At 37.4% G+C, this 12,204-nt stretch overlaps 1 protein-coding gene across 3 annotated transcripts in view; it reads left to right on the forward strand.

The window, feature by feature from the left end:
* The first annotated feature begins 6,702 nt into the window (after positions 1–6,702).
* Positions 6,703–12,204, forward strand: part of TTC7B (tetratricopeptide repeat domain 7B) — a 120,688-nt gene continuing 115,186 nt past the window's right edge. For all 3 annotated transcript variants that reach the window (XM_026849657.1, XM_026849658.1, XM_026849659.1), the window contains exons 1-2: positions 6,703–6,857; positions 7,929–8,097. In XM_026849657.1, coding sequence (XP_026705458.1) covers positions 6,708–6,857; positions 7,929–8,097 — 319 coding nt within the window. In that variant the 5' untranslated portion in view covers positions 6,703–6,707. The remainder of the gene's footprint in view (positions 6,858–7,928; positions 8,098–12,204) is intronic.

Here is a 12,204-nt window from a genome sequence, read left to right on the forward strand (position 1 = left end):
CTGGGTGCTATAGACTACTCTGATTCTCATCTTAACATGTCTGAATAGTTTCAGAGTATGCGCCAGCATAAATGTAAGGCTTTGCTTTTGTTTGTGCCCTGCTTTTAGAGAAAATATTTTTTTTCAAGTCATTGTCAGAGAGACTTTATCTTAGAGTGGAGGGGGAGAGAGTGAGAGAGGGAAGAGAGAGAGAGAGAGAGAGGCTAAATTAAATTTTCTAGAGGTGGCTTCCTTTTTGTCTCCTTTTACCTTCCCCAGTGTGAGAAATTCTTCAGGGTACAAGAGAGGAATAATTTTGCCAACTTTCTGCAGAGTGCTAGATCTGTCTATGCCTGTCTTGTTCTGCTGTGGCTCCACAAATGGGTGAGAATTGGACCTTCTAGGTCTTCCTTCTGGTCTTCCTCTTTCTGTGGTGCAGCTGTTGAGGAACTGGAGGGGAGTATGGCTACACTCTGCTCCTGCATGTGCCAGTGCTGTTCTTTGGTTACAGGCAAAATGGTTATTTTTTGTCCCTTTAGTAATAGGGATGGCTTCAGCACTTCGTTTTAAGAATCCTCAGGGAATGCATTTTCACACCTAATAGTGCAAGATTCATTTTCTTTTTCCTTAGTGTCTAACCTGTTCTTAAAGATATCTGCAAATCTATTGTAACCATCCAAATTATTTGTTTCATGTGCTTCGAAGACAACGTTGAAGTTTATATAAACAGAACTTCTCTGGCAGCTGGCACACAGTCTAGCTGTGTGTTTTCCTGTCTTTCTGTAAAGATAGATCTACTATATTTAACTTAATTAAAGAACTGCTTGTTACAGGACTGTGGGACAGAAGAATTTTTGAGACCTGCTTAAAAGAATGCATATGAGAGCAAAGGCATGTGTGATACTTTCTTCTTTGGCATGTTTGAAGTTCTGCTATTTGTAGTGTTGAAGAATGTCAGTGATACACCTCATGCTTTTCATTGCAAACAGCCTTAATTATATTTCAGCTCCTGAACTAAAGCACTGGTTTTAGCAAGGGATCCAAATGATATTCTGTGTTTGACGTTTGTGTTTCATCAACCTTCTTTGGAAATTAAGTTTGCTCAGTGAAGCACTGAACTGAATAAAAAGAAATGTTGTTTGTTAATTGAAATACTTTGGTTTTGAAGAGTACAGGGAGGAAGTATCTACTTGCACATCCCTTAAAACTTAAACAGTTTAACATATTTTTGCCACTTTTTAAGTTACCACTTAGCTTTAAAAATAAAATTAGCAAAATTAATCGTCATCATTCTTCCAAGTAGGACACTATGATGCTGACCTCAAGTATTATTTTCAAGGCCCACTTTTTTTAATCACCTTTTTAAAGAAGCTCATAAACAAAAAATGTGTTCTTGAAACACTCTCTGGAGTCTTCTGAATATTATTAGTAAAATACCTGTGCTGAAAGGACCCCTCAGTGACCTAGTCTTTACCAAGCAAATAATTACATCCTATGAACATGTTCTGAAACACAGTTTTGTAAGTTTGGAGTGGGCTTCTGATCTCTGAGACTCTTTCACACGGCACATGTTAAACTCCTTACACCAAAGACCAACCTGTCATGCACAAAACCAGCTGTCTTTTCTGTGCATGCAGTTTACACTGATTTTCAGAGAGATGGAACAGTTGCAGAAAATGCAGTCCTACAGAGTGCTGTGCTAAAGCTATCTTTGAGCAGGGTACTGTTGATTATAGTATCTGACTTTATTATTTGTGTTATAATAATACTGTCGCTATGCTAATGACGTGTGGAATTTGGAATATGTCTGTAACAAAGGGGATTTGATCTATAATGTCAGGTTTAGATTTGGTTGGTTTAATGTATAGTTTGCAGTTTCAAACTGAAGTTATACAAGCTGTTGATTTTTATCAATTATGCTAAGATTTCTGTTTGAAGGAAAAGAAAACAGAAAATAAACTAACAACATAGATGCTGAGTATCTTTAAAAATAAAATCTCATTTTAGTATATAGCTTGTCATGGAAAATTTGCTTTATTGCAGCAAGTGATGTTTGTCTGTACCATTTTTGCTTTTTAGTATAATTATTATAATTCTTAGTATAATTATTAGTGCTTGCAGAAAATCTGTTGATATTAGTGAAAAATTATTCCATTTGATGGAAAAGTCTCATGAAGTAAAGCATTATGATCTGACAGAGAATGACTGTGTTGGGCAAAGGGGCCATAGACAAGTCTCTGATACCCAGGTGGGTTTTGTCATAGTGCTGAAAGAGCTGGCCAGTGTCATTGAAAGAACACTTGTTTTTTTAACAGTCCTGGTGATCAAGTGTGATTCCTAGTGACTGGAAAAAGGCACATATGGCCACTTGCAAAAACGTCCAGAAGGTGGATCCAGGGGCTGCAGGTTGATCAGCCTAACCGCAGGCCCTGGGAAGATTAGGAAGCATGTCCTGGAAACTGGTTGGAAGGATAAGGAGGTGATTGGGATCTGCCGATATGGGTTTATCAAGGACTAACCAACCAGATAGCTTTTGATGATAAGTGACTGACTGTGGGGACAGTGGATATTGTTGGCTTCAATTTTATCTAGACTTTGGACACAGTTCCTCATAGTATATCTTGTAGTTCAGTTGAAGAGAGAGGTGGACTAGGAGCTAGGTGGAAAACTGGCTGGGCTCAGAGGTTTGATCACAGTTTAAAAAAAAAAAATCTGATCTGTGACGTATTAGAAATGGAGACTCTTGGGTTGATACTGCAGTCAATACTGTTTAGTATTTTTCTTGGTGACTTTGGTGACATAGACATTGAGAGTGCACCATCGGTGGTTTTGTGGGTGATAGAATACAGGGAGGGGACTATATGACTATGACTCTCTACGACTAGAGGGATCTCAACAGGCTGGAGAAATGAACTAAAGGCAAAACTCATGTAGTTCAGGCAATTCAAATGCCATGGTCCTGTACTTGAGAAGGAATAACTGTAACAGTATAGCCTGGGGATCCACTGCCTTAAAAACTTTTCAGAAAGGGATTTGAAGTTCCTGGTGAATGACAGAGTGTAAGTTGGCAGCTAACCTTCTGCACTGTATTAGCAAGAATGTAGTTAGCAGTTTGAGAGAAATTATTCTTTACTGTTTGTGACTTGGTGAGACCACATCTGGAATATTGTATCTATGTTTGGGCTCCCCAGCACAAGAAAGACATGGTAGAGTTAGCCTTGTGGAGAGCTACAAAAATGATGAGGGGTTGAAAGCATGTGACCTAAGAGGCCTAGGTGAGAGAGCTGCATTTGTTAAATCTTAGAAAGGGAAGACTAAGAGGGGATACTACTGCAGCATCTCCCACCCCCTCTTGAGTATGGAGGTGGCCTCTTCTCAGAAATGCACAGTGAAAGTATTAGAAGCAATGAACAAAAACTGCAACAAGGGAAATGTTGGATGGATAGCAAGGAAAAATCTTCTACAATGAGAACCGTCAAATAGTGGAAAAGTTTGTCCAGAGGGGTTTTGTAATCTGTGGGAATGCTGAAAACTCAGCTGGGTATGATCCTGAGTTGCCTGCCCTACTGTTGAAGTATGTTTCGTATTCTTTTTCTTCACTTCGTACATTGAATTTTGTTTTTTCTATTATTTTTTGCTGAACAAACCAATGAAAGAGTAGCAAAATTTAGTGTAAAAGTGCTTCAGAAATTCCTGGAATTTTACTGATAACCTCGTGAATATATCTGACCAAACTGTGTCCTTCTCTACTTTTACTTCCTCAGATGATTTAAAATTTCAGGTATAATATATGAGAAGAAACTTCAAATGATAGGAGTTTTGAGAGCCTTTGAAATTAAAAATGGCACTTGTGCAAATTAAACTGGTGTGGTCCAGGGCAATGAGCTGGGTGCAGTAAAAGGGGATGTTACTACCTGACCCTCTTGCTCTTCTCCAGAGGGCAAAGTGTAGTTGTTTGCCTTTGGCCAAACTCAGCCCAGTCTCCAGGCAGGCTCTGAGCCCGCCAGAGTCCCAGTTTATGGCTAGGGGCAGGAGGTAGTCTGGGATCTCTGGCTTGGGCTCTTTCCTAAAGGGGTGCAGTTGACTATGACTGTCAGAGCTGGGGGCTGCTGCTGCTACAGTGTGGTAGAGCAGTGGAGGTGGTGGACAAAGGATTTCAAAGACTGGTGGTGGTCCCTCCAGGTGCTGTCCCTTTCCCTGCTTTTTGATATAACATATGGGTAAAACTCATGTTGTAGTAAAGATATTTTTTCCTCCTCATTTTCTAAACACAGAGAAGACTCTGCAAGCCATATTAAGTCATAAATGTGCTCAGTCCTGATAGACCAGGTGCTAAAGTCCACTTTAACTCACACATTTCCTACTGCTGCTAACAATGGGTTTCTTGTGAATTACCAAAATAATTCTTATTTACTGTAGAACCTTCTCATTCTAGTTTTGTTCAGAAACATTCAATTTCCAGTGTGCAAGGAGATAGCTAACCTTCAGTGCAGTGTACCCTAAGCTGTATCCAAAATACTAGAGCGTACAAACTTTGAGCCTTTATATTTTTCAGAATTTAAGTTTAACTTCTCTTGTTTTGTTAAACTGTATATCAGGTGTCTGAGAGTAAAACATTTCAGTCAAACTTTATAAACCAATCAGTTTCTTTGTTAAGGGGTATGCAAATTGTATGATGGACTTAATGTCAAACTGTGCCATTCACCATATGAGCATTGGACAGGTAAATAAAAGCAATTTTTTTGGTTGGCAATTAGTTGGTAATAAGATTTCATTGTTATACTGCAGCTGTTTTACTGAGCAGTAGTAAATTTTTTTACACTGGGAGTTGTACATCTTTTATATGTATTTGTAAGATGCAGAGTGTCACTGTTTTTTCAAATGTCTCTAAGATGCTGCACCAGGGAGATACTTTGTTTTGCCCTTCCTTATCTTTCAAGGAAATGACATTTTTGGCTAGCATATGTCAAAGCTGTATCCGGAGTGGATTGTTGTTGAGAGGATAAATTGAGCAGAAGGTACATAGTTTAGGTAAAACAAAACACATGCAAAGAGGCATAAAGGTGCTCTTAAAAGAAGAAATTGCATGTAGAAAATGACACTTCAGACTATTTTGTGTTATCTGATCTAGAGATGAGATGAATATAGCTGAAGTATCAGAAGAAACTTTGTTAAGCAAAGGAATGGAACTGTTACTGCACATTTGAGATAGATGAATTTGACAGCTGTGGTCTGAAAGCCAGAATATTGAGCAGGCTGGTAACCAGAATGCATCTGTTGTGAGGCTTGCCTTCATCTGGCTGCTGAGATCTTTCTCTTTTGCAGTAGTGTTTAAACAGTAAAATGTGAGTAAATGGTAGCTGAGAACAAATAAATGTTCAGATTAGCATGGATCTTTCCCAGAACACCAAATAAAAAACATAAATTGAAAAAAAAAAAAAAGCACTCCTTTGATGCTTTAGCTATTTGTCTGGTCTCTTAAACTCTCTCTTGAAGAAATTGTGGTTTAAAGATCATCAGTTAGCTGGAAGTTTTAAGGAAAAAACAATTACAGTTTTTTGTCGTTCTACTTGATAGGACATATCACAGGACAGAACTGGTCCTTATAGCTTACTGTATATGTGAGTCGTATACAAGTCCAACTGACACAAGACTGAAATTTGCTTAATTAATTTGCTTACTTAAAAGGTGAGATAATGCTGATTCATTTATACTTCCTGAGGGAAAGCTTTTCCTCAGTAGTAACACTGACTTCTGCATGTCCTGGTCTTTCAGTTCTTCCTCATAACCTCTAAGGACACTGCTAAAGGTTATAGGGCGGTGAACACTTCTCTGATTGTTAGCTATTTACCTTTTCCTTTATCAAAATCTGGTTTATTTATTGTTAATTCAAATTTGGGTTATTCAAACATTGCTTGCAAGACATGATCTGGTCTTTTCAAGTCCCAGATAGTGAGGTGATGACTTTTACAGCTCTCTTCTTACTAGAGGAACTACTCAAGATGTTTCAGTAAAATAAATGTAGTGGTCCTGGATAAGTGCAAGGTAGTGGTGACCAATTTCTTGAATTTTGGCAAACGTTTTAGCTGCAGCTTTGCTGGGCAGCCTGTTATCATGATCTACCTTCATGTCTGAGAAGTGGTGGTAAACTTCATAAGGAATGGGGAGAATGATGAGAAATGGACTTTCATACTGAAGACTTGGAATGGCTGGAGCCTTAACAAGGTCTGAGTGATGTCTGCATTCTTACAGCTGAAATACAGATGGTGATCAAAGCCATCATGAGGGGCATGTAAGTCAAAACTAGTTGTGTAAATTAGTCGAATATCAATATTCATATTTGAAACTACAATAGTAATTTTGTGAAACACCCACTTTTTTTTGAAAAGCGAGTGTCAGAAGTATCTTGTCATGTTCAGAAAACTACATGAGGCTTTTGAATCAAGTGTTGCTTTTTAAGGAGGAAGGGGAAAACCCTGACTCCAGGTTCATGTTCCAATTCATTATCACTTAGAACACAGGAGACTTGATACTACAATGAATCAGGCAGGTAAAACATAAATTGAAAAGTAAAACAAAGTACCACACGACTTCTGTTAAATCTGAATACTTGACATTGTTTTGGTTAATCTGTATTTAAAATTCAGGTGATGGCTGGCTCCACTGAAATGTTAGTGAAATAAAATTATTTCAAATATTTAATGTGTTTGGTGTTATTTACAGATGACATGGCAGAACTTCTTCTTGGGGAGTCCAAACTAGAACAATTTTTGAAGGAAAATGCTCTTAAACAGACCAGTAGTCCACGGGGCCCCCGGCCAAAGCTGACTGAGGTCAGGAAGCATCTCACGGCAGCGCTTGACAGGGGAAACCTAAAGGTATGTAAGTCAGTCTGAGCAAGAATTAGAAAAGTTGAAATTCACTGGAGTATTCTGCTGATCATGGAGAAAAATGTGGAAAGTGCTTGTGTGGTGTTTTATTATCATTGCTATTCCCAAAACATCATCAGGACTATGCTATTTCATGGCTCCTTGTTTCTTCATAGATTTTTATTCAGATAAATTTATCAAATCTTCTCTTATTAGAAGAATAAGAAAGTTGTCATTGACTTCTGGGATGCTAAAGTGAAGTACTTAGAATGTGTTTTGTGGAAGTTTTTCTTGGGAGTATATAGCTATAACATTATCTGTAGTGTTTAAAAATGCAAAATACTTCACAATTTTCTGTAATAATCTCTTAAGTATTCAGGAAAGGCTTCTTAAGTTATGTTTACAGGTGTGGAAAGTGAGGTTAATATTTGTAAACCTGTTCTGTTATAACCTTTTGATAGCCATTCTGATCCTTCTTTTACTTAACTATTGTAGCTACTACATGAGCTTCTCTTTTCTGTACTCAGTGTGTATCTTTTGGGAGATCGGGCATCTGTAACATTTTGTTTCCTGTGATTTGTGGAAGTGTTAATTTATCTTCCTTTTCTTTCTTCATTATTCCATGAATCCTATTTTCAAGACATTTCTTCTGCACTGATACTTTCAAATTGTGTGAGTTAAATACATAGGCTGTGGAACATACAGTTTTGATGCTAAGTTATTTTCAGCTGTGCTTGTGGTGTTAGAAAAAAAATAATTGGAGGGGTGGTAATGACTGCCTTTGTCACCTGACAAAGCTGGATTCCGAATGAGAGGTATTTCTGGTGCATGTGTAAAAAAATATGTGAATATTAAAATAACTGTAGCTTAGTGGAGTGATGTTTTGTGGATTCATCCCCTATTGCAAGCTTCCCAAATACTATATGAAGACAGAATTTTGTTGGTTTGTTGCTCAGTTACAAGAAATATCCCGAGGTTTCTATGGTGAATATATATAGAAAACAGACTAAATAATGATCAGAAAGAACTAGGTGAATTTTTTGGAAAAAAAAAACCCTTTCTTATTCATCTTCCTTTTAGCCAGAATTCCTACAAGAAGCTAACCTAATTATGGCCAAATTAAACTACGTGGAAGGTGATTACAAAGAAGCTCTAAACACATATGCCAGGGTTGGAGTTGATGACTTGCCACTAGCTGCAGTGCCACCATATAGGCTACGGATGATTGCTGAAGCATATTCTACTAAGGGTAAGATTGTTTTTTCCAGTGGAAATAGTTTTTAAAAAGTTAATTTATATCTTGTCCAAAGTTAAGGAATTTTTTTAGTGTGCATATCATCAACACAGTGGTGGAGTACCACAGTAGATAAATAAGAGCATGTCTTGGCTCCTTTAAATTGTTCAGAGTTTGTGCTAGGTTGTGATGACTTTTACCTCAATTAATATTCTGTGCTGTCATCCAATCAAATTTTTTGATATGTGTATTTAAAAGTCCTTCAGTATGTAAATGTTACAGTAACTGTGACTAAATACTAGAAGTATTATTACTGTTGCTGAAAAGTTAAGAGTTACAAAAGTAGTGCAGTTTTGCAGTTGCTGTGGACAGAGTTGGAGAACCTTGATTCACCATGATGCTTTTTACTGAATGTTAAAATGCTCAACCTGAGCTAAATTATTTAACAAAATTACTATTTAATTGAGAAAAATAGCAATAACCTGATAAAATGACTTAAAGCATTCTTGTGCAGTTTTATTTTTGAATTTTTCTAACCTGAGTATCTTTTTAAAAAAAATCAGAAAATTAAGTTAATTTTTTTAAAAAATATATTTTACAACTCTAGTATAGTGAAAATTGTAATGTTGGCCTTGTGTCTTAAGGTGGCAGTGCCACTTCAGTTTAGAAAACTACTTAGTAGACCATAAGCTGGGTCAGCGTGTTGAGGAAAGTGGCAATTTGTATAGTGTAGATTTATTAGAATTTACTGTGTCTAAATGTTTGCTTTGGGCAACTCTGTTTAAGCTTGGGTTTGGTGCCTGTATGTACTTTTTGTTATGGCAAGAGGGGTGTCAAAGTCAGCAAACAGAATTTATAAGAGACTTCAATAGCATTCACTGACAACTGGTCAAGGATTGTTTCCAATATTAGTCTTGAAAGAGAGTGACAGTTTTCTACCAACACAATCTTCTAGTAAACGTTAGACAAGCATTCTCTGTAGAGATGTCAAGGAAATAAAAGAACTAACTGGTAGCAGAGACAAAAGGATGCTTCCTAAATCTGGGCAATACTTGGATGAAAAGGGGGAAGGGAGTACATTGGGAGTTCTTATATATGACTTATATTTGTCCAGTTGTCTTATACAGCATCTATGTGGGCTTTTTTGGCAATGTCTGGTATGGGTAGACCTCCACTCAGCTTTGTTGGTTTTGGTTGTGTTTTTTGGTTTTTTTTAAATCTATGAGGATGTCTGTTATATTTGTCATGTTCTTTCTATGACAATGTAATGTTGGACTTGATCAACTTCAGGTACCTAAATTTGCTTACATATCCAAGGAATCCCAGTAATTTAATTGAATCTTTTCCCAGAGCTCAACTCTTCTGATTGGGTTTATTTGACCTCATAAAGATATGTAACAGTTGAAACATAAAGGCATCAATTTTGCAGAAAGGATTAATATTATTAATTTTACTTAATGTAAAAACAATTTGTTAGAAATGAGTAAAATGTGTGTCTTTTCTACCCTGGAATGTTTTTTAGGGTCAGCTTATTGGAAAAGAAGAGACAGAGAAGAAAAACAGCTTTCTGTCTTCTGTCTAGATATGGTGGGGATTTTTTGCTTCTGATTTCAAGTTTTATACTTAAACATTGAAATGTCATATCAAGCCTGATCTAATCTTGATCAGACTTCATTAGTTTGGTCACTTCTACTGGATGACTGGCTAGCAGTTTACCTGAGCAAACTGAGCCAACTACTGGGGTTTTGTTGTTCTGTTCGTGTTCAGAATCTTTTTTACTACTGTGTTTCCAGTTTGAATGGAAGATTAATAAAATTTAAAACCCCTTCTTCCCATGGTAGCAGGTTGCAAGAATATTGTCTTCTGTGTGTTCTAGAATGAGGTAGAAGTCACAGCCCAGTCTTAAATTTAGTATTCAATGTCTAGATAAGTTTAGAGTAATTGACAGCTAAATAGCGTAAGTTTCTACCCAGTAAGGTATAGTTAATTCTCACTCTCTTCCCCATTCCTCCTGAAATGTCTTCTTTCTCCTTGCAAGAGTGGACTATAAAACTTTTCAGTCTGAATTCTGAGTCTCTTCACAGGTGATTGAGGCTTGTAGGTATCGCCCAACTAAATATATGTTATTCTTACAGGGATTTTGTGCTTCACTGGGGTTTGTATTTCTGCTTGGAAGTTCAAAGATAACCTAAGTGTATAAAGTTAAAACTCTTCTGAGTATTTAGATTTTATTTCTTTGGCAGTCATGAACACAGCACCATGTTATTAAGCAATGAGAGACTGTGCTGCCTGTTTGCAAGTATCAGCCCAACTGCACTGTTCAGAGCAGCAACCTGCACAGAGGCAATTAAAGATAGCCATTTTAGTTGCCCCGTTGCAGTCTTGTATGCTATTGTTTAGTGGTCTGATACTGATGTACTTACCTCTGACAAAGGCATAGGGCAGGTAACTAATGGTAATTTATGGTAGGTTTTAATTGCCTTAATTTTTTTTTTCCTTATTTAAGATGGCACCATCTCCAAGTGCTTACCTTCTCACACTGAGGTTTCATTCTGTAACCTCAGAGGGGATAGACTGTGTGGGGTGCTTGAGTTGACATGTTTCTTCTACAGTTGTTACAGGGTACTTAAATGAGCATGTTGTGCTGTAACCCTAGGCAGTTAACAGTTCACAGCCATCCCTTAGAAATGACCTGCTTTCCATATGTCCCATATTACTCTTGCTTGTGGAACATATGAAGTATGTCATTCTGTTCTTCACAGCAAAAGAACATTCAGCATGTGTGTATGGATGCAATGAAGTGCAAAAATGGGTCCAAGGTCTGGTTCAAGCTAAATTTTGCTGGAGTTTTGTCTACTGATGGCTACAGAAAGAAGGGGTAGAGGAACAGCAGTAGTGACAAGTGCAGGGAGAGAAAATAGAATCAGAACATGGCAGGGGAAGTGAGATCCCCAAACACTTGCTTGACTTGTGGAGGGGAGTGTGTGTATTTCTGTATGTGGATGCGCACAACATAAATATACGTCTGTATGTATTTATGTTGTTGGAAAGTAAGATGTGACAAAAATAAAATGAGGAAAATTCTTACTGCCTCTTCGTACTCTCCAGAGTGGGTGTGTCTGAATGCATTATCCATCAAGGTTGTTTGTAAACCTCACTGCAAAATGTTCATTAAGTTAAAGTAGTCTTCATTACAGTAGACCAGAACATGAAATTAGTGTCTTTGCACCCCTGCAGTCTTCAACTTGGAATAAGTCTGTCATTAAACGAAAGCACTAAAGCCATATACTGCCTGTAGTGCACTCAGAGGGGGTCCTCAAATTTTTTGTTACATAAATGAATTAAATGCATATATATCTCTAATAAAAAGAATGCTTCTAAGTCTCTGTGCTGCTTATAGCTTTAGTCGAGGACAGTATTTTAGAAAAATATAAGTGAGAGTCATAAATGGAATGAAAGTATGTCAAGCAAAGGATTCAAAGGCTCTCAAACCCAACAAGGAAGGTTAAATAATTCTTATTTTCTTGGAAATGTCTAGTTAGTAAACTGCTGCTACAAATCTTCCAAAGAAAGCTTCTTGATAGATTGTCAAAACGCAACTTGTAAATCTCAGCAGAATTTTTTTTAAAAAATGTATCAAATTACCTTTAAAATCTTTTCCATTTCCTTTACATGCAGCTTTTTGCCAGCCTGTGATGTGCAGGGAATCACAGGGCCTCAGTGCCCAAGCAGTACTGGAAAGTGATTACTGGTTGTCGCTCCTCCTAGGAAAAATGTTCAAAATTGTTAATGGGGTGATAAAGGAACCGCTGTACATAGGCAGTTGTTCATAATAGCAAGCAAAAAAAAAGTGCTTTGGAAAGAAGTTTAAGGAACAGGACAAGTTGTTTGGATTCGTGGTTTCTTTCTGGCTTCTGGCAACAAAAGCCACTGTCTTACACCTTATCTTGACTAGAAGGTGATGCAAGAGCAGTCTGAAAAATTACCTGCTGCTGTGTCTATTAAAACAGCAGAGTGGACTAGCCATGTGAATATGCATGAGGCAGTCTCAGAAACTTGATTAGCATAGGTCAGAACTCAGCACTATTAAGATCTCCCACATGCAAAAGTTACAAGGCAGTA

The sequence above is a fragment of the Athene cunicularia genome (genome assembly GCF_003259725.1).
Source record: "Athene cunicularia isolate RWA chromosome 5 unlocalized genomic scaffold, athCun1 chr5_part1, whole genome shotgun sequence".
NCBI classification, from domain to species: Eukaryota; Metazoa; Chordata; class Aves; order Strigiformes; family Strigidae; genus Athene; species Athene cunicularia.